This window comes from Paramisgurnus dabryanus, chromosome 22, assembly GCF_030506205.2.
Source record: "Paramisgurnus dabryanus chromosome 22, PD_genome_1.1, whole genome shotgun sequence".
Classification (NCBI taxonomy): domain Eukaryota; kingdom Metazoa; phylum Chordata; class Actinopteri; order Cypriniformes; family Cobitidae; genus Paramisgurnus; species Paramisgurnus dabryanus.
The window spans coordinates 25752690-25780094 of record NC_133358.1 but is presented as its reverse complement, the minus strand read 5'-3'; the positions used below and the strand labels follow the sequence as shown (position 1 = coordinate 25780094).

The 27405-nt window shown below is 38.6% G+C and overlaps 1 protein-coding gene across 3 annotated transcripts in view; it reads right to left on the bottom strand.

Moving 5' to 3' along the window:
• The window catches only part of plppr5b (phospholipid phosphatase related 5b), a 56255-nt gene that overhangs the window by 5138 nt on the left and 23712 nt on the right, over positions 1 to 27405 (bottom strand). For 2 of the 3 annotated variants that reach the window (XM_065258508.1, XM_065258509.1), the window contains 4 exons: positions 24471 to 24603; positions 16056 to 16306; positions 8649 to 8825; positions 3328 to 3462 (listed from right to left, as the gene is read on the bottom strand). In XM_065258508.1, the coding sequence (XP_065114580.1) occupies positions 3328 to 3462; positions 8649 to 8825; positions 16056 to 16306; positions 24471 to 24603 (696 nt within the window). Of the gene's footprint in view, positions 1 to 2276; positions 3154 to 3327; positions 3463 to 8648; positions 8826 to 16055; positions 16307 to 24470; positions 24604 to 27405 lie in introns of those variants that run through there. The other variant, XM_065258510.1, reaches the window with a different exon arrangement.

The following is a 27405-nucleotide window of genomic DNA, read 5'->3' as shown; positions in this document are numbered from 1 at the left end:
TATGGGATTTGACAGCAATCTGTCCTGGGAATATATCATAAAAAGGCAAAGTGGAATATTCTGTTTTTCATCTCAGAAGCTTCACGGTACATTACAAGATTCAGCCTTCATCTATATGGACTTCGCTACGGATGAACATCACAATAACGTATCTATTTCAAATCGGCATGCTAGACTAAAGGAAAAATGGAATGTTAGCATTTGTATTGGTGGAAAGAGTCTACTCATTTTAATGTGACGTATCAATAAACATTTAAGAAACTACCAGCAGGTCACGTTCACTGTTGCAACCAAATAAGCAAACGGGAACATTTAATCCCTCGTATATAGACAAATCAACACGGCAATCTGGGTTTAAATCCTTCTCTTGTTTGTAGGATTATTCATTAAACATTTGTAAATAAACAGGTTTAACGGGTCAGATTTGTTATATACTGATAGTCAAAGGGGATCAGCGGCTTTGTGTTTTAATTAAAAACTTAACAGGAGGTTTAAGTCTCTTCTCTGCCACAGAGTATAAAACTACAACATGGGGGCTCTAAATGCAAATGGCAGCACCTAAAAATTGTGGATTTTCAAGTCTCTGGGGGTTTACTGGTAAATTCATCTTCTATTCAAGGTACAGAATTGCTTTTGAGAGTTTTTAGGTCACCAAACTTGAACACCAACATCAGCTTTGCAGTAAATGGATTCTGGAGCTGTGACTGTGACAGAGAATACAATAAATATACAGTACGTGCAAGGAATTCTCATTACATCACAAAAGCTTGGATGTGTTAGGAAAATTAAGGAGGAGCTGTCACGAATAGCTGTGAAAATCCTTGAAAATATCAAATTTTTCCTTTCGTGCAAGCCAAAACAAACACGGATATTTCATAAACCGATGAACCAAAGTATTAAGTACAAGATCTCCTTAAAGAGCTCAAAATTAGCATACATGTATGATGTTGTATGACCTCTTTAAACTTTGTGTTGAACTGAGATACAAAAGAGAGACAAAAAGTACTACCATGGTTTGAACATTTGGGGATTACAATCTAAAAAATATAGGTGCTACAAAAGGTTCTTATCCCCAAATAACCATTAAAAACATTTTATTAGTGATGCACCAATCATGATTTTTCATGGCCGATTTCGAGTCAATTCTAATACCAATTTCAGATTTCTTTATTGTAATAAGAAAACATCAAAGAGTACATGAACAAGATGTTTGCTTAGCTTAACTGGCCTTAAAAACACCTGTAGCTATTTGAAATTAGCCATAGATATACATGTATACATAGATGCTTCATTCGACTTCTCCATAGATGTGTCCGCCCAACAGCCGCTAATGAGACATCCATGAATAATACACGTACGACATAGCCCCCCCCCAACTCTGAAATGAAGATGATTCTGTCCCCCACACTTTAAAACTTGCTGTCACCATTCCCATCCATGTTTTTTGTTTTTTACTTAGATTTAAGTGAAGCAACATATACCCAAATCATAGTGTTATAAGGAGAATCATCTTTTGCACACGCTTTTTGCGCTTTAAAGTTTATAGGACGGGAGCGGAAACAGCATAGATCTGTCACTGCGTCGTCTCATACGCAGTGCTGCGTCGGCACAAGCAATCATTTAACGCGCTTTCAGGTGTTGCCAATTTACATTTTTAAGCACAAGAAGACGCAAAACAGATATACTAACAGTCACACGCTGACAGCCCCCCCCCCCATTTTTTAGATGCTGGCTACACCACTGGAGACATCTATGCATAAATATATCTATGGCTGAAAAATCTATGACGCCGGTGATTAACAAATGCATGTGCTGCTTTCGTAAATATACGCAGAGACTGACTATTTGAGCAAAAAAAGTATTATCTGCGCTTCATGAAATCAAGATGGAACCACTGTGGTCACAGAGAAAAAAGCAAAAAGCACCAACATTTTGATGACATGTTAAACCGAAGTCCTGACTTTCTGTGGTCATTAAAAATCCAAGGATTTCCATTGAGTAGGGGCGTACTTCTGGCCAAATTTGCCCATTGGCCTACTAATCTTCCGCGTATAATCAGGGATGGGCATTCCTGGTCCTGGAGGCCCAATGTCCTGCAAAGTTTAGCTCCAACCCCAATCAAACACACCTGAAATCCCAATCAAAGGCTTCAGTATGACTTGAAAATGACATTTAAATGTGTTTGATTAGGGTTGGAGCTAAACTTTGCAGGACAGTTGCCCTCCAGGACCAGGAATGCCCATCCCTGGCATATATACTGATAAAAATAAAAGTGTAAATTAACTCTCTTACAGTAGATGGCGCTTAATAGCAGAAATGCAGTGGTTAACATGGTTCGAATGTCAAAGTTCCTTAAAAAGTTATTTTATGGCATCATGTAGCACCTATATTTTTGAGAGTGTACCTCTTTGAGTAGCACATTAATAATTTCATTTACATACCAAGATGCCATGGTATCTGATACCACGGATGTACCATAGTACCATCACAGTACTCAGTGTAAGGAGGAAATAGACACCATGACATGAGATCTTTAAATAGTTTTGGTAAGAAGTTCAGAAGAAGATCAGATGCAACAAGGCTGAACTGCACAGAACCAGAGATCTTTCAACCAAAGATGCCAACCCTCTGGGTAAGACTTATGAAGTAAAAATTTACATACATTATACAGTATATGCAGTCTGTTATGTATATTTATATGTAGCTCAATTGGTCGAGCAAAAAAAGGATGTAGGTTTGAAGCCTAGGGAACACATAATGATAAACAATGTATAGCTTGAATGCACTGTAAGTTGTTTGAATAAAGCGTCTGCCAAATGCATAAATGTAAATGTAGACACTTATATTATTATATACTTGTATATATTTCTCAAGTGCCGGTCGAATAAGGTTTTGAAAAAAAATGAGAGGGAACATTGGGTACAGATAACCGTTTTGTACGGACTAATTGAACATGATTGGGTTTTAATGACACATTGGTTTACTCCAGAGGTTTGGCAGCTGGGCCGTCTCACACAGGTGCGCATACGTTTATTGCCTTGTGCTCTGAAGGTGTCTGAAGCGGCTGTTTTTGCCGGCGATCCAGCTAAAGAAACTCAGGAGACGCTCTTTCAGAGTGTGAGACTCCTCATCTTCTAATCTCAATTCTGACACCTGAGGGACATAAGAGGTCTTTGAAGCATCTTGTCGGCAAAGGCCCTCACACTGATACATTTAGGATCCCTGAGAGTCGATTAAACATACTTGTGTTTGTGGAGCGCACTGTATGCATATGACAGCCTGATTTCCTCAGTATTTGGTGTGGTTTTTGTATCATGTGCTCTGTACCTGTGAGGCGATGTACTTTTCTAGGGGACTGTCGAGTCTGGGTGAACTGAAATTGGGATTGTTGCTTAGAGGGTCCTGTTGAGGGTCTTCATATAGCAGCTGTTTGCCTTTGAAGTTATGGACCACACAAACCACCTGAAAAAGTGGAAAACATTGTGACATCATCATTTAAAGGTGCACTATATTATGCACTGATATTTTATAAGATTTGCATATCTTTAAAACAAGAATACTTGATAAGATGTAACATTTAAAACAATAGTAATAATAATAGCCAATGGCGTAATACATTTGTTTTTTTATTTAAATGGTAAATTGCTTTACCAATAAAAAATTACCTTCACTGCTAAAATGTGTTGTTTAGTGTTACAGTGATAGTATCCTTAAAACAAGAGTAATAACGTATAAGATAACAGCCATCAAAAACTTTCCAGGATTTTGGCAAATTGATATACGAGACTGAACTACACCAATATGCAAATGTTAGCCAATCACGAACAAACAGAGGCAATTTACATACTGCATGCATAGAAGGTATTGTAGCAAAAATATGTTTAATTCAAATGTTCAGAGAGGGTAGAAAGTAATCAAGACAAGCTACCATTATTTTTTGTGATACAAACAAAAAACTGAAATGATACAAAATCAGTGGTGCTTTAAAGAACATGAATTCCCTGGCCGTGATGTATGACAGTCATTGTTTGCTGTCACAGAGACGGAAGGAAACAACACACAATCTGAAGAACTCGATCAGTTCTTGACTGTGCTGAAGTCTCAATATAACATCAATACGAGCTGCGCTGTAAGTGAAGCACACAATACTACAAAAGCGAACAAACTTTATACAAAGTCTTTATGTGCAAAGTATGCGCCGCACAGTCAGAGAGAAGCTTCTGTTACTGTGAGATAAAAGAGAAAGAACAGTGATTCTGAGCAGCATGGAGTCTTACTAAAAAGAGAAACTGAACTGAAGTGTGATTTCACTTTCTGCAACAAGGTTAGAATAGATGGATGGAAGAAAGAATGGATGGATGGACCAGTAGACAGATAGATGATGGACAGATAGTCGATGGATTGAGATGTATGGGCCAGCAGATGGACAAACAGACAGACAGATGGACAGACGGACGGATAGAGATGGGTGGGCAGACAGAAAGACAGATGGATGGAGATGGATGGGTGGGCAGATAGACAAACAGACAGATAGATGGATAGAGATGGGCGGGCAGACAGACAGATGGATTAGCAGGCAGATGGACAGATAGACAAACAGACAGATGATGGATGGAGATGGATGGGTGGGCAGAAAAACAGACAGATAGATGGATGGATAGAGATGGGTAGACAGAGATGGATGGGCGGGCAGGCAGGCAGACAGACAGACAGACAGACGATGGACAGATTAATGGACAGAAATGTATGGGCGGGCAGACAGACAGACTGACAGACAAATGGATGGAAGGAGATGGGTAGACAGAGATGTATGGGAAGACAGACAAACTGAGAGATAGATGGAAGGAGGGAGATGGATAGATAGATAAATGGCCTGACAGACCACCAGACAGACAGATGATGGACAGAAGGATGGACAGAAATGTATTGGTGGGCAGACAGACAGACAAATGGATGGATATGGATGGGTGGGCAGATAGACAAACAGACAGATAGATGGATAGATAGAGATGGGCGGACAGACAGACAAATGGATGGGTGGGCAGATAAGACAAACAGACAGATAGATAGATGGATAGAGATGGGCGGGCAGACAGACAGATGGATTAGCAAGCAGATGGACAGATAGACAAACAGACAGATGATGGATGGAGATGGATGGGTGGGCAGAAAAACAGACAAATAGATGGATGGATAGAGATAGGTAGACAGAGATGGATGGGCGGGCAGACAGACAGACAGACGATGGACAGATGGATGGACAGAGAGGTATGGGGGGCAGAAAGACAGACTGACAGACAAATAGATGGAGATGGATGGGTGCGCAGACAGACAAACTGACAGATAGATTGAAGGAGGGAGATGGATAGACAGATTAATGGACCGACAGACCACAAGACAGACAGATGATGGACAGATGGATGGACAGAGATGTATTGGCGGGCAGACAGACAGACAAATGGATGGATATGGATGGGTGGGCAGATAGACAAACAGACAAATATATGGATGGATAGACAGATAAATGGACCGACAGACAGACAGATGATGGACAGATGGATGGATAGAGATGTAGGGGCGGGCAGATAGATAGTAGAGGTCTACACGGGTCCCCAAATTCATACCCGAACCCGATCAGACCCGCAAATGTGCTACACTGAACCGACCCGGACCTGTCTGTTGTTTTGAAAGCTGGACCCGGACCCGACCCGGACCCGTCTATTATTTAAAAGCTGGACCCGAACCCGTCCGGGAAGACACAGACCCGACCGGCAAATATTCTTAGCTAAATGTTATTAATAAGTCAATAAACAAGTAGCGAAAATTAAACTTTTTGTCTTACCCATAGAAGTTAGTCTTCTCCCTCCTTGTACTTGTCTGTGTGATGCACAATCCTTATTTCCAAGAAAGTTCCATCCATGTTATTCCTCTCTTGACGATTGAAATGTTTAATGCTTATTCCAGCTTTTAAAGTCCACTTTACAGTCATGGTGATTAATAACGAAGTTTTACATCGGGTCAACTTGCTTAATAATGTTTGCCCATTTGGATTATAATAACGATTGCTCGTTCAGTGCCATGGCTGCTTTCGTTAGCTTTGCTTCTTTGCTATCATCTCTGTGCTCTTTGAGTCGCGAAAACTTTAGATATAACAGCAAGACGGTCAATTTATAATTTTATTATAAAAATTAGAGAAGTCAGTGCAAAATGCGCGGTACGGCGGAATAAGTCCCGCCTTCTAAATAAAAGAGCCAATTGTCAAAGGTAAAGTCATTGCGTCTCACTGCAGAAGCTCCTGACTGGTAGCCAGAGCACACGCGCGTTAGCTGCCTGGTTGGAGCAACCAAATATAAACTTTTTAACGCAATTTTAGCGTCATAGAAAAATTGTATGCGACAGTTCATCTAAGTTTTTGTTGCTGATTTTGAAATATTTCATTTAAATGTGAGTGTGTGTTCTCCGAGTCCGATTGACCTCGGCTATTACCCACAATGTTAAACAGACCCGGGACCCGAAGTAATAGATTGAGACCCGACCCGGACCCGGCTGATCATTTAAAATATAGACCCGAACCCGTACGGGTCCCGGGTCGGGTCCCGGGTCTTCGGGTCTTCCGTGTAGACCTCTAATAGATAGTTTGGATATGGATGGGTGGCCAGACAGACAAACTGAGAGATAGATGGATGGATGGAGATGGATAGACAGATAAATGGACCGACAGACCACCAGACAGAGAGATGATGGACAGAGATGTATTTCGTGGGCAGACAGACAGACAAATGGATGAATATGGATGGGTGGGCAGATAGACAAACAGACAGATAGATGGATTGATAGAGATGGGCGGGCAGACAGACAGAGGGATAGACGGATGGATGGAGATGGATGGGTGGGCAAATATACAAACAGACAGATAGATGGATAGAGATGATAGACAGATAAATAGACCGACAGACACCAGACAGACAGATGATGGACAGATGGATGGATAGAGATGTATGGGCAGGCAGACAGACAGACTGACAGACAAATAGATGGAGATGGATGGGTGGGCAGACAGACAAACTGACAGATAGATTGAAGGAGGGAGATGGATAGACAGATTAATGGACCGACAGACCACCAGACAGACAGATGATGGACAGATGGATGGACAGAGATGTATTGGCGGGCAGACAGACAGACAAATGGATTGATAGAGATGGGCGGGCAGACAGACAGAGGGATAGACGGATGGATGGAGATGGATGGGTGGGCAGATGCACAGACAGACAGACTGATAGATGAATGGATAGATAAATAGATGGAGATGGAGGCAAACACAGATAAACAGTTTTGGTAACATTATCATGTTTAGTTAATTAATTTCACCGTCTCTAATTTAAATGTGTTATTTATGTGCTTGTTGCTCAACATTGACTTTCATGGCCTTATGTACAGAGTGATAATGCTGGATTGGTAATAAGAAGCTCTCCTACACAGCAAACCGGGTCTAATGTAGGTCACATATTATGTAAATGATTTATATCCATCATATATGCACCTTCCAGCCAAAGAGAGACACAGACTTATCGCTGTGTACTGTAAATGGGGCAGATATCTTTTAGAATGGGTTTCCAATGGGACAAACGGCACACAAATGAATTTTCCGTTATTGGAGCATGTCAGTTTATCACATTGTTTGAAGAAGCAAAATGAATGCAAAATGCTTTCATATATCACACTCATAGCCTCTGAAGAGGATTCATGCCCGTGCATCTCTCTGTTGGCTGGTATGCCAGCAAGATGCAAAACAGGACAATACAACCAGACAAAATTTTAGCACATCAGCATCAAAACTAAGATATACCCTCTAAATATGTTGACCCAGTGTTTGGTCAAAAAGGGATAAACCCAATTCAAAGTGCACCTATTTCATTGCTAAAAACAATGTTATTTTGTGTATCTGGTATAATACAATGTGTTTGCGTGGTTTATGGTTAAAAACACATTATTTTACACATATTGTACCTAACGCTCTGATTTTGTACAAAGCTCATCGATCTGAAAAGCGTTGTGTCCCTGATTGGCCAGCTAATCTGTATGTTGTAAATGGCATGAATACCTCTGAAATCAGCAGGAAATGTGACGCTCCTTACCATGTTTGAAAGATTCACTCACAATGCAATGCTAACAGGAGTTAACTTACAGGCTGTGAGTCTGAAGTGGGAGGAATAATGATAATGTCGGTCTTGTCTACATCACCAATCCCAGGAAGTAAACTATTGCCTACAATCCGTGTGTTTGTTGTAGTCCAAGAAAAGAGATTTACGTTGGAAATGAAAACTCGCGTTATCGTTTCATTTGGGGTTTGTACCTTTTGTATATTGTTAACATGTACTACACACTTACACACCAAACGAAATGTAAAATCGTGAATCGGACCATAGTTGCTCTTTAAAGAAACATGACCAAAGTCTTTTAAGGCAGCCATATGTGCCTGTCGCTCTTTCAAGAAGACTTCATTCTTTAAGGGTTGGCGATTGGCTCTTTTTACTGGGAGGCGGGACTAAAGCAGCCATTCTGACCAGTGCAATCTCCCCCTTATTCATATCAATACCATTGAAGCATCTTGTAAATATTAAACATTTTTGACATGATGTACTTACAAGAAAGGTGGCTATGGCCACACCGATGATGAATCCAGCAATGACGTCAGACCAGTGGTTGCGGTATTCTGCCACCCTGTTAATACCGGTGAGGAAGGCTAGGCAGACCAGACCCAGACACGTGACCGGTTTAGCCAGACGAGTTCCTTTGGCTTTCACAGTAAATGTGATGTACATCTGAAACCAAGACACACAAAAACTCATGACTAAACTATTATCATTTTCTTTTCTTTAGAACAGATTAGCTTAAATTGTATTACATTTTAAAGAATCAAACATTTTTGGAGTTGCGGTGCCACCCGTGCCAACACATCCAACACGACGCAGATGTCACAGAAAGAGTCATTCATACATACAATAGTGCATGGCACTGGGAAAAGTCCTGAAGATCAAAACCAACAAAATCTCAAAAGCAATATAAAAAGTGGTAGAGCAAGGGCATCCAAACTAGATACAGGTGATACTAAACAGTAACTAATCTTCTAACTAAGCTAGTAATTAAAATTAAACTAAAAAGGAAATGCAAGTGCACAACAAAAACACTATGAAGAACGTAAACGTGACTTTATGTATGTTCACAGAGGAACTAACAACCACCCAACACAATTGGGTGATTCTCGCGAAATTAGACTTATGAGGTGTCATGAAACATTTTGATTAAAAAAGTAAATGCAAAGTAAGAGTATCAAGATAAGAAGCATACAGTTACAAACATCTCTTCATGTACTATTTTGCACATGATTTCAAATGACATCATACAAACCAATTTTTTGTTGTTTTTCCACATTTAAGGGGAACATTTTCATTAACGCAACGTGTCCATTACTGGATTTGGGTTCTTTCATATGTAAATATTTATAATTAAAAAATCTAAAAAATAAAAAGCTTCAGTGCATGTTATACTATAAACATTTACAGTAAAGAAACATGTGGTATTTGGTGATCATTGGTAAATGTAGAGACAATAATAAGGAACATAAATGTGTCCAAGAAAAATTTTCTCATCCTCCACAACACTTTTCAAACATTGTTTAAGCCCTTAAGGAACTAACTTTTTAAAAAAAAAAAAATAGTTGGAGGGGACATAATTGACTGTGAAACTCAAGATGGCTATCAGGTAAGCAGTTCTTATTTTTTCTCTTCAGATAAAAGTTGAAACTTTTTAGTTCTCATTACCGAAACTTTTTTAAAGTTTGTAAATGCATATATTAAGTGTTGTATCATGCTGCGGTAATGATAATTTTTGACAATGATAATCTAAAAAAATTTAATAATTCTATAGGAAATAATTTTTACATTCTCTAAACATAATGGTTATAGTAAGTTCAGACCTTAATCTTATATGTGCAAAAAAACATTGGCTTCAATGGATTTTTAAAAATTCTGATGCTGGACACCTTCCAAGTCTGGATTTCGTGAGAATCACCCTTATTTAAATCTGGAGGAGACTTTGGTTGTGACTTTGAAAGGGACATTATAGCAAATTGGATAAAAGTGAGACAAATGGGACATTTCTGTTGACTCATTCTGCATTGTGTGTCGGTGTATGCTGAAGGTCAAAGATTATCAGTCATCACACCTCACAAACATAGTAATTTTTACCTTGACTCTAGGTCCACCATCTCTCTTTTAGTTTTTATCTATTCGTTTAGGAATACGGAGGTCATCGTCACAATGTGACCCACTTTCATTGCGCCTCCGGAGGGAGTGGGTGTGAGCAAGCATTTTCCGTGTCCTCAAATTTTAATATGTATGAGTGTTTGGTTTTGTTGGAGGATAAAACAGACAGAGCTCGTCTCTACTGCGGCACAAAACATTAGTTCCTTTCATTGTTATTCATTTGCAGCAAGCTGTTACAAAAATTACTTTAATGCATTTGGTAGATGCTTTCATCCAATGCAACCTATACAGTGCATTCAATCTGCAGTATGTTTTATCAATATGTGCACAGGAATCGAAACCATGACCTTGGTGTCGCTGCATTAGTTCAGCTACAGGAATGGCTCTGAGATGTTTTGTCCAGTGGTGCACTATTAAATAACTAAATTTAAATAAAAGGCTGCTTTAAATAACAGCTTTTATAGATTTTATAACTAATAAGCCTCTATTCTCAACATTTTTGGAAATCTAAGACTACATAAACACGTATAAAATACACAAATTTGGAGTCCATGAAACCTGACATACAGTAGTGATACTAGGGCTGGGCAGAAATTACGGTACATTGCGATATTTTGATAGCCGATATTCACCCATCTAATATAGATAAATTTCAGGGCATACTGACGATTTCAGTTTGATTAATGTTTACTTAATGGGGTTTTTTTGTGCGTATCTATATTTTTTGTTGAAAGTGTTCAGTGACACAATATGCACTTCATACATTTTAGTACGTTCACTGTTTATTGACAATGCAAATAATTTTGCTAATAAATTGACATGGATGTTTTAATTTGTCTACTGAGTAGGAATGCACCGAAATAAAAATTCTTGGCCGAAACTGAAAACCGAAAAAGAGGAAACCAAGTCCGAAAACCTAAACAAATTATTATGCCAATTATAAGTACCATTGCATTTATGGCTATCACTGTGTATTTACTTTACTAGGGGTGTGACGGATCACTAAACTCATGGTTTGAATCACATTACAGTTTTTGAGGCACAGATCGGATTATTTTTCAGATCAGCAAAAAATGGAAAAATCTAATAACAAATACAGAAATTGCAAACATTTATTAAAAAGAACAAAATTGCACATTAAGTAAGGTCTAAAATTAGCATTAGGTACAGAAATCGAATCAAATTAATCTTAACACTGTCTTTATTGTATAAATTAAATATAATTACTATTTTTTAGAGCTACAGAAGTGATTTTCTCTTTGTCTTGGGTTGTTTGACTAACATTAATGACACAGACTTAAGTTAATTAAGGTTACGGTCTCTTTAAGACCAAATAAGACTGGTTACTGACTGTAATCTATACATACACTTAACTCTTTCGCCGCCATTCACGAGATATCTCGTCAATTAAGAGAAAACGCTTCCCCGCCAATGACGAGATTTTCCGTCTTTCCGCAATACCGCTATTATCCACCAGGTGGCGCACTTATACTTATACAACCCGGAAGTAGCGCCTCACGTGAAAGAGAAAGAACTCCGTGTATGTTTTAAAGATCGCTCTGCATCTGATCTCTATTAAAAGTCCTTTGTGGAGATATGTGTTTGTATGTGCCCTGTCAATAACAGAAAGATTTTATGTTCACTTGCTTTTTGAAATGCTTCTCTCCGTGTATGCACTACTGAGTGGACTTAAACGCGCGCGCGCACACACACAGACGAAGGGTGGATTCCAAATGGTGCAACATACTCTTTTGGGCCATTTTCGGATGAAAATTTTTATGTTTTTACAGCGCTGATCAAAAATACCACAATATATCACAATATGCATCTTGACACAAGGGTGTAAGTTTGATTTGAGAAGTGGGAAGTTTTTAATTTGAATCCTATTTCCTGCATTTATATACTTTTAGGGACGATAGTGATACAAAATCCAGGAACTAATTAAGTTAATTATAATGATGAATTCGGCCAAAAATAATAGTAGGATACTAAACTATGTATAAGAAAAAGCTGTCTTACTTTCTTTATTGTTTAATAGGGACTGATCACCAACACTTGAGAAAATCATTTTGTAAAGTCAAAAATGTTAACTATTAATGATTTGTGTGTGAATAAAATGTAAATAATGTGAGACTCAATTTACACTGTTAAAGTCAACCCTGTTAACAACCCATTTAACTTATGCAAGACTATCCTTAAATGTTATCATTTAGCCAGACCTGCGAGTATCCTAAAACAAACATCAATTGCCTGTATATTCCACATGGAGCACATTATTATACTTTATCAGCCACTTAAATCCTGTTATTAATAGAGAAAAAGCTAAAAGGAGCTCCCGACACAAACTAAAAGAAACAGATCTTCTCATTTTATTAGACACTAGGAAGACTTTCACCTTGCAGAAAGCACAAAATTTAAGGCTTTCTTTGCACAATAAAGCTATTTCTGACACTAATCAGTATCCTTGTGAATATGTTGGACCTGTTGAAATGCTGTGATTCTTTCCACCAGTTAGTCATCACTGACTTGACAAGCTGCCCGGCGTAAAATATCCTCTCCCTGCAGAGTGGGATTTCCTCGTGGGTATGCCGCACATCTGGACCGTGTAGCCGGTGAGAGAGAAAATTAAACCGAGCCATATGCTTTATTGCTTAATTTTTGGATTCTGTCCTTGCCTCCAGTGTAAGCCAGAGCGGGACGTCTCACATTTTAACCAGGTCATCGCAACTAATTAAACGGCTGCCTGAAAATTACAAAGATAGTGATTCGTCTTTTGGGTGGTTAGTAGGGGTGTAACGGTTCACACTGCTCATGGTTCGGTTCGGATCACGGTTTTATAGTCAGGGTTCTGGTACGGTTCAGCACTGGCAATGTTCAGAAAAACATGCCAAATATCAGAACACTCTTTGGGCCCTATTTTAACGATCTGAAACGCAAGTGCGAAGCGCAAGTGACTTTGTGAGCGGATCTTGGGCGCTGTTGCTATTTTACCGGCGGGAGAAATAACTCTTGCGCCAGGCGCAAATCAATAAGGGGTTGGTCTGAAGTAGGTTCATTATTCATAGGTGTGGTTTGGGCGTAACGTCAAATAAACCAATCAGAACGCTATCCAACATTCCCTTTAAACGCAAGGGCGCAAGTTCTATGGCGGGTTGCTATTATTATGACAGATTTACCAGGCGCACGCCAGGAGCGGTTCACAGCTGAGGAGACCGACGTTCTTGTAAGAGCAGTCAAAGACAGAGAAGTTGTTTTGTATGGGGATGGGAGAAACCCGCCCAAATCAGCATAGGTTAAACCGGCGTGAGAGGAAATAGCCACAATTGTCTCATCAGCTGGCATCCCCATCGTTGCGCCAAGCGCTACAATGATGTCAGGAGACGGGGGAATCCCAAGCTTGCCAGCATAAATCGGGCACGCCGTGTAACTGGAGGTGGATCTGCCTCTACACAGATCTGCGTCCACCCTCACCGATGAAATCGGACCCAAGAAACGCAAGCACTCCAACCCCAAAGTACACTTACAAATCAAGTTCATATACATTAAGGTTTCTTATAAAACATTTTAATTATTATTTACATAAAATAAACGTAATACAGCCACACAACAAACTTATGAAAATATTTTAATCGTTATTTGCATGAGAATTTTTTAACGCAGCCACACAATAAATAAAAACTATCACCACAATGCTCACCACTATAATTTCCCTTATCTCATGTGTTAATATTTTTTATTGTAACAATTTATGATTTGCAAAAATAACTGTTGCATCTGTGTAGATTAGATAAGCAAATTGTGTATGCGCGTTGTGCACGCTATACATTAAACAAACACTCATAAAATAGCATAATGAACCACGCGCAACGCGCCACTGACTTTAGACTAGTTTTTTTGGTCAGTGGCGCAATTGTTTTTTGAAACTGCAAAATAGCATCAGGTATGGTTTGCGCCGCAACACGCCTCTTTTTTTGCGCTGAACCGCCCAGGGAGCGCAAGTTCATTCCCTAGTTTGCCGACGTGCGTATGTGAAGGGAAAAACCCGCTGTGCGCCGATGCAAAATACGAATGATACATGCGTCACTGACAAAGTCAATTGCGCTGGGTGCAAGATAGGGCCCTTTAAGTTAGTAACAACTTTTAAAATAAAGTTTGTAACTGGACCAATCAACTTTAACCAAACATTACCAGGGATTTTTTAAATTCAGGTGATTGAGCTAAAATAATTGCACAAGTATATACTTGAGGTCAGGGTCATAAACAAACCTAAATGCTAACAGAATATCAATATAGTCTTGTCCTTCAACCAGGACATTGACCAATTAAAGCCTTAACCCATCACCAAAAAGGTCACCATGGCCATGTTTAGTGTTAGTTCTTATTTCCTTGTTGATTGATAGCCTGCCTAAGGTTTGTTAATGTTGACTGCACCATTCATTGTCATAATAAGCGTAACTTATTTCCCCCGGTCCCTATTATAGCACAAACTCCCCACCGCAAATAACCGTGTTTGCGCTATCACACTTTGAGCCGTATTTGCGTTGTCAGGCTAAGCACAGAATCCAAATGAAGCTCCTGTGACTTTGCATCTGCATTACCAAGCAGCTCTGCGTGGTGCCATTGCTCCTGGAAGCTTAAGCGTGTTTTCGTGAGGATCACTCACAGATGCTGAGATAAATATCAATTAAACATGCAAACCTGCTGGGGTACGTGATGTGCTTATTTTGGGAAGAGAGCACAATTCACCTTCATACCTGCAGAATTTAAACACGAGCAGATCAAAGCCGAATCCCCACTGATGGCTTTCACCCTCCATTATCTTCAATAATGAACAAAGTATTAAACATCCCTGTTTTGAGAAACCTAATGATGCTTAAAGAAGCACAGCCAACTTTGAAATAAAGTAAGTTATTGGTAGCAAATAGGGTTAGGTAGCATTGTTGGGTCCAATTTAAACATTTGATGGGTTCATTTACTGGGTTAAAAATACCCCACATAACCCTCCGATGGCTTTCTTAATTTTTCCGAAATAAAGCGCAGTTTTTCCAAAAAGTGTTATTTTGGGTTTACAATGGGAAAGAATTGTGACCAACTCTTCTCCAGCTTTTAAAAGATGCAAAAGCATTGCGACAAAACTCAGTGCGACTCGTGCCGTATATTTCAAGTGCCCTTGCGCAAACAACAGTCCTGGCATGAAAAATGGGCATGGAGAGAGAGGTTATCAATAATAATGGTTTTGGTTCCAAAAACAAAGAAAGCCATGGGGGTTTGAGCTACATAAAGGTAAATAAATAATGACAAATCTTTCATTTTATGTGTGAACCAAAGGGCGATTTATAGTCGTGCGTAGGTCCTACGGCGTAGCCGCGACGGCGTAGTATCGCGTCGGTTTTCATTAATACTTGTGCGTCGTCGTCCGCGTCGACGTGCAAACACACCCGCAGACCGCTGGTAGGCAGTAATCACGAGTGTAACCACAGTAGCAGCAAAAGAAGTCACAGAAGAAAAAGCTAAGCAAGTTAACCCACAAACGAAGAAGAAACAGCAATTTGTTGTGTATCATTTGAGAAGACCAGCAATGATGGAAGTAAATGCATAACTAAACCCAAAGTAATGATATCAATGTAACATTTGCAATATGATTGGTTCTGAAAGCACTGGTATTTACAGCAGAAAATGTAAATGTAATTCATTACTACTCCGTAGTACATAATTAACTGTAATGTTGACTCTAGAGAAGTTTCAGATAAGGAAGCAGTAACCATTAAAAATTGATGGATGACTCACAGCCAGATAGACTGCGGCGTACACGCTGAGCGCTGCCTCTTTTGAAGGGAAAGTCTTGCGAGCGCGCAGTATATCGTCCTGGTTTCCCGTGCAGGCCTCCTGATGGCTGATGTAGCGCAGCGCCTGCTGGCAGCCCAAGGCGGTGAAGTTTGGTTTACACACCGTAAGGAAATAAGGCGCCAGGTTTCCTGTAACCACCTGACCGGCATTTACAAAGATGTCTGTGGTGAAGAGGCCAAACAAGTAAACACCTGCAGAAAAGAAAGACAGACACAGATTACATTACATTTAGCAGACGCTTTTATCCAAAGCAACTTACAATGTTCACTGTGATTGAACCCATGACCTTTGCATTGCTAATGCAATGTTTTACCAAATGAGCTACAGGAGAAGATACAAAATATAGATGTGCATATATTGGGGCAAAAGCAATACATGGCATTTTAAAACAAGACAATGATGAATATCCTTTCACTAGTAACGTCAAAACGGTCCTCTTCTCCACACTTGTAAAGACGTAGTTTTGCATACGTCATGCGTGACCTTTCGGCGTCATTACGCATTACGTGAGGTCGTGCTGGCGCATCACACAGCTGCAAGACGAGAAGTTGTGGTTTAAAAGTACATATTTTGTATTTTTATTTTGTATTGTTTCACTCGATAAGATCCTTATGCCTCATTTGGGATAGTTGAAAGCCCTTTGAAGCTGCGTTGAAATGGCAATTTCAAACTAGATTTCTTCCCTCTAACTGCCACACCAAGAAAAAGGCATTTGAAAAAAATTTGTTTGCATCGATTTTTCGATTAATCGTTTTTTAAAACCTGGTCGATTCAGAATCGATTCTTAAAGAGCAGAATCGATTTTTTTTCTTTCATATTTATTTCTGCAAACATTGAACGAAAGATTAACGTTAATCGAATTACTAGTCTTCTTCAGTAGATGTCACCCTCTTTTTTGCCTTTCGTGATGTTATCAAGGAGCAGGAGGCGAACCTGTCATTCATTCATTCAGTGCTTAAAATGGCGGTTTTAAGTGCTTCATCGATTTTATTAATTATCCACTTGTAACCTGCAGTTCACTGTTCTTTTTATTAATATAGTATTTGTATTAAATCTATATTCATTGAGTTGAATCGAGAATCGAGTATAAAATCCGGCCCAAGAACCAGAATCGAAAAATGAATCGAGAATCGAAATCGAATCGATTTGATAGCTTGTGAATCGAAATCGAACCGATCTGGAAAATCTGAATCGATACCCAGCCCTACTAGTTAATACACTCAATGTATTTGTTTTCAACACATCCCATCATTTTTTAAATATCGGCCTTTACCAAATGGTTTATATGTCACTTCAGAAAATATGAACTTTAATACACATTTTTAAAAAAAATTATATTAAATCTTCTTAATTTATTGAAGTTAAAATATAAAAAATATTTCAGGTTTTCATTTTAACAGGAAATGAAATGTTTTCTTGTTTTTTTAAGAATCAAAAAAATTAAGATATTACATTCTGTCTGCATTCAAAACCTAAAATAAAAGAAGGCAAAAGATAGTAATACAATGGCATATTAGTTTAATTTATGATTCAAGAAACACACTGCCAAGTGTGGTAGCGCAACAGGATTTTTTCCCTTTTTTTGATAAATGAACATTTCTTTGTAAACCAGCAATGTTGTGTAGTAGAGTAAGCCAACATTAGAAACAATCCTTCAAACAATATAAAACATAATTTAAGAAGTCATTTTTGATTAAATTGATAAGTAATTATGATTTCCATACAATAATTATATGAATTCATTATATTTATTAAACAAAATTCCAGAAGTGGTAAAAAATACATACTTAAGAAATTATCTCAATATATTCAATAAGAAATAAAAATAGCTGCGTCATATTCATAGCTGTGAATGATCAGAAATGTATATTTCTCAGCAAATAATACAGTCTGACTGCAGAAATGGATGGATCTGAAAACTTTACCTTAGCTTTTCTACATTTACCATAAAGTGACAAATCAACCATTTGGTTGAGCATGTTTTAGAAAAAATATTATAAAAATACAAACGTATTTTTTTTACCAAAAAAGGTCTCTTACAGTGTAACATGTCAAAAAAATATGCTTTCCTTGCAAATTTCAACAAGAACAGTTCACATGGCAGGAGTGATTTCTTTCTCTCTGACTTCCATCTAAGAAGATGTTTTGTGACGAGTGCTGTTGATTGACACTCTGACATCTAGTGGATTTTTTTGGCATAACATATCACATACCATATACCATTTGGTTGAGCAGGCAGTTAAAGGGTTAAACTGTAAAGTGTTGAGGACGGGGTCCAATAAAGTCTGTAAAATTAAGAAAAATCCTGGAATGTTTTTCTTTAAAAACGTAATTTCTTCTTAACTGAACAAAAAAAGACAGAAGATTATTAGTTATTATTTGATAATTTAACTTAAATCAATATGTAATATTCACTTACTTATTTTGTGGCAATTAAATGTCTAATAAGTGAGATAACGTACAGTTATTAGTTACTAGCGTACACTGTAAAAAAGATCCGTAGAAATTACAGTGTTATTGCAACTGGGTTGCCGGTAATTTACCGTAGATTTAAATTTATGTTATTTACTGGCAACATTTTGTTCAAAGTTAAATGAACATTAAGCATTTACAAGTCGTTGTCTTTACAGAATAAAACTAAAAAACAGCATCAAGCAAAACATTCTGGGAAACAAAATCTGAAGCAAAAACAGAAAAAGGTTGATGATGATTTCTGGTTCCCAGAATGCTTTGCATGAGGCTGTTATTGTATAACTTTATTCTGTAAAGATAAAGACTTGTTAATATTTAAAATTTATTTAACTTTGAACAAACTCTTGCCAGTAAATAACAAATTTAAATCTACGGTAAATTACCGGCAACCTAGCTGCAATAACATTGTAATTAATACAGAATTTTTTTACAGTGTTAACATAAACCCTATCTATTCAGTTAGCAATGAATGTCTTATAAATATTGGACTAAAAAATTCATCTACAAGTTTCTTTTGTGTTATATTAAAACTCTCTGCCTTTACTTATCATTTAACGCATATAAACCAGTGCTTGAAGTGGGCTGGTATTCACCGGTATGCAGTGTCTGTACTTCTCTATTTGAATCTTTAGCATACGTGCACTTTTTCTTGCATTCTGGCACTTCTCACATTTGACAGTACTGTGCCTCTCCGAGTCAAAGATTCAGTGAATGGAAAGGAGTATTTTCGGTGTAATATATTACATGTCTTCTACCTCTGACGCACACACATTGTGCTAACAATATCTAAGGTGCACAAGAGAGTACCTGAATCCCCCTCACTTTAAGCACTGATATAAATCCTTAAAGAGAGTTCACCAAGGTGATTCTTAACTCTTTCACCGCCAGCGTTTTTAAAAAAAGTTGCCAGCCAGCACCAGCGTTTTTCATGATTTTCACAAAAGTTTAATGTCTTCCAGAAAATGTTCTTCTTCAAATATATAAACATACAATATACCAAATGAAAGAACAGACCCTCTGCTTTCAAACAAAAAACCGTTTCATCCTACCTTCAGTAGTTCTTTTGTAATCAGCTTTTGAATATGGGTAGGTTTCTGCAAAAACACAACATTTTGAGCAAAAAGCAGAGATAATTCAATTTTTGTGACGGACTTTTCATAGAGATCCCATTCAGAGCGATCTTTAAAACAGACACGGACATGCAGCAGCTTGCCATAGGGCAATACTTCAGGGTTTAAAAAGTTGCGGAAGGGCGCCACCTAGTGGATAATAGCGGTATTGCGGAAAGACTGAAAAACTCGTCATTGGCGAGGAAGCGTTTTCTCTTGATTGACGAGATATCTCGTCAATGGCGGGGAAAGAGTTAAACAAGGCGGGGAAAGAGTTAAACAAGGAAAATCTTAATTACACTACAGGCGTACTTGGACTTTATGTGGGCTCAGTTTTTCACCAAAATTTTCTTAGGCACATTAAGGTGAAGGAGATGATCCGCACAGTGGGATTAGTACGGTTACGGAGCTGTGAGGATGCAGTACAGGATCTGATGAGGTATAACAAAGGCCCACATAATTAAACACTTTTCAGCAGCTGTTCAGATACCAAATAATAATCATACTTTAACAAAAAGAGCTAAAATTCTCAAATTATAGTTGAGCCACTGGATTCACAGATTATTGTTGCCCAAAATCCTCTGACCACTTATGGGTTGTGGCTTATCAGCTTATCACTGATGATTTATACAGTACAGTATATACATCACATTTCACTTTGTGCAAAATGACACCCTTACATAAAGTAGTTTACTTCAGAAAAAAGTGTGGTTTAAGTGGCATAACTTTTGTTTGAGTCTTAAGTTATTTTCTGCACACAGTCTGTGCAGTTAATGAAATCTGCAACAGCAGCTGAAAACCACTGAGCTAGAAAACCAAATGGACACATTACAAATGAGTTTGCCATTTGTCTTTACATCTGCTAATAGCTGCCACTTGTAAAACTCCTTTGAACAGAAGAACAGGAAGTCATCGCTGTTACAAAAATCCCTTCATTCTTCTCCCTTATTCCAAAATGTCATGTTCTGCTTGTTTATAATCATCTTTTCAGCTCAACAGAATGGCAGCCTTGACAAAGACATTATTATACTCATTGAAAGACTTGTGTCAACAGCTGTCACAACTGTTGGCAGAAAAATTCATACAACGCTAAATGCCGCATGCCATTCTTTACTGATGTGAATACATATTTTTGCACATCATTGTATATCTCTTAAGTTGTATACACATAATAAGGTTTACATTAAGAACATGTCCATACTTTGCATTCAAATATAAATGCATGCATGCTGGACCGATTTACCAACGTTTAGTTATGAATATGATAACTATAATTAGATTTTCCCCGAGAATCAAACCCATGACCTTTGCTAACACATGCACACCAGTTGAGCTACAGGAACATACACTCACCTAAAGGATTATTAGGAACACCTGTTCAATTTCTCATTTTTGCAATTATCTAATCAACCAATCACATGGCAGTTGCTTCAATGCATTTAGCAAGACAATCTCCTGAACTCCAAACTGAATGTCAGAATGGGAAAGAAAGGTGATTTAAGCGATTTTGAGAGTGGCATGGTTGTTGAATATTTCACAATCTGCTCAGTTACTGGGATTTCCACGCACAACCCTTTCTAGGGTTTACAAAGAATGGTGTGAAAAGGGAAAAACATCCAGTATGCGGCAGTCCTGTGGGTGAAAATGCCTTGTTGATGCTAGAGGTCAGAGGAGAATGGACCGACTGATTCACGAGGTATGCAGTAAAGCATTTGTGAAGCCACAACATGCACAACCTTGAGGCGGATGGGCTACAACAGCAGAAGACCCCACCGGGTACCACTCATCTACAGTACAAATAGGAAAAAGGGGCTACAATTTGCAAGAGCTCACCAAAATTGGACCGTTGAAGACTGGAAATATGTTGCCTGGTCTGATGAGTGTCGATTTCTGTTAAGACATTCAGATGGTAGAGTCAGAATTTGGCGTAAACAGAATGAGAACATGGATCCATCATGCCTACCACGGTGCAGGCTGGTAGTGGTGGTGTAATGGTGTGGGGGATGCTTTCTTGGCACACTTTAGGCCCCTTAGTGCTAAATGGCCATCGTTTAAATGCCATGGCCTACCTGAGCATTGTTTCTGACCATATCCATCCCTTTATGACCACCATGTACCCATCCTCTGATGGCTACTTCCAGCAGGATAATGCACCATGTCACAAAGCTCGAATCATTTCAAATTGGTTTCATGAACATGACAATGAGTTCACTGTACTAAAATGGCCCCCACAGTCACCAGATCTCAACCCAATGGAGTATCTTTGGGATGTGGTAGTATGGGAGCTTTGTGTCCTGGATGTGCATCCCACAAATCTCCATCAACTGCAAGATGCCATCCAATATGGGCCAACATTTCTAAAGGATGCTTTCAGCACCTTGTTGAATCAATGCCACATAGAATTAAGGCAGTTCTGAAGGCGAAAGGGGTTCAAACACAGTATAAGTATGGTGTTCCTAATAATCCTTTAGGTGAGTGTAGATGTTAGACAGAAGCTATTGACCGACTACTGATTTTGGTAGCATATAAACACAAATGACAAAAGTGTCTCTTGTTTTTATTCATGATCATTTGTGAAGCTGACATGAACCAAGCTTTTCTCTCAAACACATATCAGAGCTGAACGCGAGTGCTTCATGACCCACAGCCATTTTCTAAATTTAATCTCTCCTAAAGAACATCGCTGTGTGAGTCATTATGCAAATAACACAAGTCAATGAGACTCCAGGTTATGAAGCAACTGGTCTCATTTCATGCCATTCTGTTGAGATTTGCCATCAGCCCTCAAATAAATCTTAAGAGAAACATCATTCTTCAAAATGCTTTCATTTCAAGCAGTTTCCCTGGGCTGGAAATAAACACGACATCAACTTGTTAATTTTGAAGAATAACCCAAAATTGAAAAGTCATTAGGTTTTGCTAACATACAAAATGTATTATTTGTCATGACATAAAACGCCTGTTTAGGTAGCTACTGCTTATATAGGTGATTGTGTAGTTATAATGCATGTACATTTGGTGTCCACAGTCATCATTTTTCCTGATTTTTTCAAATGGTAATATTTTTAAATAATTTCCCCACATCTTGCCTGTTCAGATAATATTTAAAAGAGCTAACTTTAAAGATAAAATCAACACCTATTTAAAAAACAAACATCAGAGAAGTCTTGTTGAGCCCCTCTGAAAGCTCTCAGAGCTCATTGTGAATTTCTTTCAGGTATCACTTGTTGATGATGAACATTGACAGATGCTGTCAGGTGAATCGAGGTGATCTTCAAGTTCACACCGTAGAAGGCTTACACACAATTGTACTAATCTGATTTGTCTTTAAGACAGCTAAAGCATGTTGCACAATCTTTAGATGAATAAAGATCCTCGATTGTATGACTAAAGTATATTGCTCCTAAAAAAATAAAGCATGCAAGTTAAAAGTGAAGCATTAAATGCATAAATTATTTGAAGACTGAAGTGGATTTCCTCTGGCTAATAACCCATAATGGTATCTCATGAAAACACTAAAGCATTTACGTGAAAACGTTAGCGAATGAGAGAAAAGTAAAGAATGAAATTGAGAAAAAGTAAATGAGTTAGTTTACTGGTCTCTAATCTGTTAAACTGGATTAAGAACATGTGACTTATAGCATTATACTGCTGGAAGTAGCCATCAGAGGATGGGTACATGGTAATAAAGGGATGGACATGGTCAGAAACAATGCTCAGGTAGGCCGTGGCATTTAAGCGATGCCCAATTGGCACTAAGGGGCCTAAAGTGTGCCAAGAAAACATCCCCCACACCATTACACCACCACCAGCAGCCTGCACAGTGGTAACAAGGCACTGTCCAATTTTGGTGAGCTCATGCAAATTGTAGCCTCTTTTTCCTATTTGTAGTGGAGATGAGTGGTAGCGGTGGGGTCTTTAGCTATTGTAGCCCATCCATCTCAAGGTTGTGCGTGTTGTGACTTCACAAATGCTTTGCTGCATACCTCGGTTGTAACGAGTGGTTATTTCAGTCAAAGCTGCTCTTCTATCAGCTTGAATCAGTCAGCCCATTCTCCTCTGACCTCTAGCATCAACAAGGCATTTTCGCCCACAGGACTGCCGCATACTGGATGTTTTTCCCTTTTCACACCATTCTTTGTAAACCCTAGAAATGGTTGTGCGTGAAACTCCCAGTAACTGAGCAGATTGTGAAATACTCAGACCGGCCCGTCTGGCACCAACAACCATGACACACTCAAAATTGCTTAAATCACCTTTCTTTCCCATTCTGACATTCAGTTTGGAGTTCAGGAGATTGTCTTTACCAGGACCACACCCCTAAATGCATTGAAGCAACTGCCATGTGATTGGTTGATTAGATAATTGTATTTATGAGAAATTGAACAGGTGTTCCTAAAAATCCTTAAGGTGAGTGTATGTCACAAGATGTTTTTTAAATAAAGGCAGCTCAAACATGGATTTTAGTCTGGGACTAGGATAAGCCCTGTACGGGATACCTCCCAAAATACCTACAGGCCATATTGAGACCTAAAGGCTGTTGCCTGATACCCCTTTTGGTGTGCAACAAAGACTGTCAACTGACTTTAAGTGCTTTTGAACCTTACTTTACTGAAGACTTTACAATATTTACCATCGGTTGCAACCTTTTCTGTGGACAGGGACAAAGCACTTCAAAGTAATCCGTACGGTTTTACTGTAAATGAAATGTCAGGGCTGAAAGCACAGGGTTCCATAAAAAGATCCATAAAATGTAGCGCAATCGCTGACATACCGAGGAAGCGGAAAGTACTCCTCACTAAAGGGTTTAGGTAGCAGCAATCTCCCGTCACCATGGTCTTCTCCCGACTGTCGAGGTCTTTCGACGTGTACTGTATCAGGAACAGCACTGTTTCAGTCAAGCCGATCTGGAATAGAGCAGAACAAATAAAAAACTTTAGATTATTACTATTACAAACTAGATTTTTGGATTCGGCAGACACTTTTATTAACTATCAGTCTAAATAAACAATTAGTCCAAAAATAAAGGTTCCTATTAGATGTGTTTCAAGATCTCACAAGATTTTGTGATTATTAAAACATCACAAGATTTCTTGTTGAGGTGAAAAGCTATCTCGCAATATCAGCATAATGTTGAGTATTTGGCAGAGCCCTTTACAGTGCAAAAAGTGAGTTCAAAGTTCAAAGATACCCTTTTACAGGGTTCCCACACCTTAGTTAACTTCAAATTCAAGGACCTTTCAAGGAGTTTCCAGGTCCAATACCCTCAAATTCAAGGACTAAATGTGGGGACACATTTCAAGTGAGAGCAAGGGTACATCGTGTTACCTTTTAAGATACATTGTTACAGTTCCCTTTTGAGGGAACTCACGCTGCGTTACTGCGGTGACACTTTGGGGACGCCTCCAGGGGTAAGTTTGTCTGAATGTGTATATCAAATTTAACCAATGGTGAGGCTTAACAATAAAGACAGGGTGACGCGGGAGCCAGGAAGTATATCCCTATCTGAAATATTGCCAAAGACGGAGTTACAGGGACGCAGGAAGTATGGCCAGGAAGATGCAGCGTCTCGTTCCCTTCTCAGGGAACAACAGTTACATACGTAACCCGAGATGTTTTCATGTGTCAAGCAGAACTATGCAAAAAAGCATTTTGGTATGAATCAACATTCGCATACAAAAGATATAAGCATTTAAAGTGAACAGTTTAGCACGTCTGCTTAAAAAGTCTAGAATTTTTATGATATTATCCTACACTACACAGGGAATAATATGGATTTCCAGAAAACTTCTTGCATAAAATAGATTCAAGCAGTTTCAATGACCTCTATCTATGTATGTATATTTTCAAAAACCTCCCAGGGCCTTGAATTTTTCCCCCAGATTCACAAACTTTCAAGGATCTTAAGGACCCATGGGAACCCTGCTTTTAAAACCTTTATTTTTAAGGGTGTGTGTGTTCCCTGTTAATCAAACTTTCAACTGATGTTAAGCAAACTAAATGTAATAGGCAGTTGCTTAATAGACAAAAAGAGCATCAATATTAAAACTTAGGACATCTGTCAATTCCTACAATCCCCCAAAACCTTGTAAATCCTAACAAATATTGAATGGCTAAGCTGTCAAGATTTTCACCTATTGAAAGATCAGTGGGGTTTATGCAGTACATTTACACAATGCAGGTGTTCGATGTTTGCAGGTATAAAAAAGTGATATACTTAAGAGTTTTAACAAAAACACAGCCGTAAGCACATCTCTTTTAAGCCTGGGTGGATGTTAACAAACAGGCTGTTATATAGACAGGAGGTTAAGACAGACATGTCTTGTTGATGCAGACGTGTGGTGTAAGACAGGAGGGAAAGTAACAACAGAAGCAGATCCCTGCTATGTGCAAAATCGAAAAAGGTACTAGTTCGTGAAAAGCTATAAGCGAGACTTTATTTTTACTTGCCTGTGGAAACTACAGAGAAACAGAACATAAGACTATGAGAGTAAAAGTTAAATCAAATGGCTTAGGGCTTAATTAAAACAATTGTGTTAATGCTCAATATGAGAATGTCATGATCCTGCTGTCTTGTTATAGTTACTCATAGTTGTTCATAGTCATGTGGCAGGCTTGTGGTGGTACCCATGTTTTGTGTGTCAGCACATGGCCTTTGTTTGGGTAGTGTGCTGCCGTGTCTTGTCTCTGATTAAAGCCCTTTAATGCATGGCTAGCCGTGGATTATCCCTTACTTAACCTCATGCATCAGTAACTCAATTTCTGTGTATGTAAAGTTCCTCTTTTTCGCTCTCTTTGCTATTATTGTGGTGAGGGAAAAAGCACAACCACGTGACTTATAAGGGGAGGCGTTGTCACCATATGTGGTTCATTGGAGGCGTTTCGGAATGCAAATTAATTATATTAATTATTTTAATGTGAAAAACTTTTTTCAGCTACATGGACCCAGCGCTTCATGGCTTAACCCATTATTTAACATTTTAAATACAAATTATATTTGTACAACTGTAGTTGAGGTCAAGAAAAATATTCATGATGCTGTTATAAAACTATGTTATAAAGTACTTTACCAAAATACTAACAAAACATGACACACTTACAACAAACTAACAATGATCACGTAATGGTGGGCACTTTCTCCGTTCTGACTGAGGTACAAGGAGCAGTTTGAAGACACACATGAAGAGCTCACGGCTCTTCCGGTTCTGTCAGAGTGATTTATGAGATCGTCCAGCTTTTCAGGGTTTGGCTTTGGGGCTTAACCATGCAGAAACGATCCTCTACTTCCAAGAGACTTGATCTCACATTCTCAAACACACATCTCAAAAGAACAGAAACATTTTGGATGTGGAGAAACGCAGAGATTCAAAGGCTGCCTTTGCCCTCCATCCTTACTTCAAAACATCAACAGCCCAAGGCCACACACACACACACACACACACACACACACACACACACACACACACACACACACACACACACACACACAAACACACACACAGAGGAATCTAGGCTATGAGCATCCAGCTGCAGAATAAAACAAGATAGGAAGAGAAAGAGACAAAAATATAGTAAAAGAAACAACATGCACACTTCTCTATTTTTATAACTTGTGAACCACTCCTGCATCCATCAGAACATCTCATAAAACTTCTGCAACGTGACATGTTTCCAAATTTATCAGATAAAGAAATAATTTAGCCTAAAAA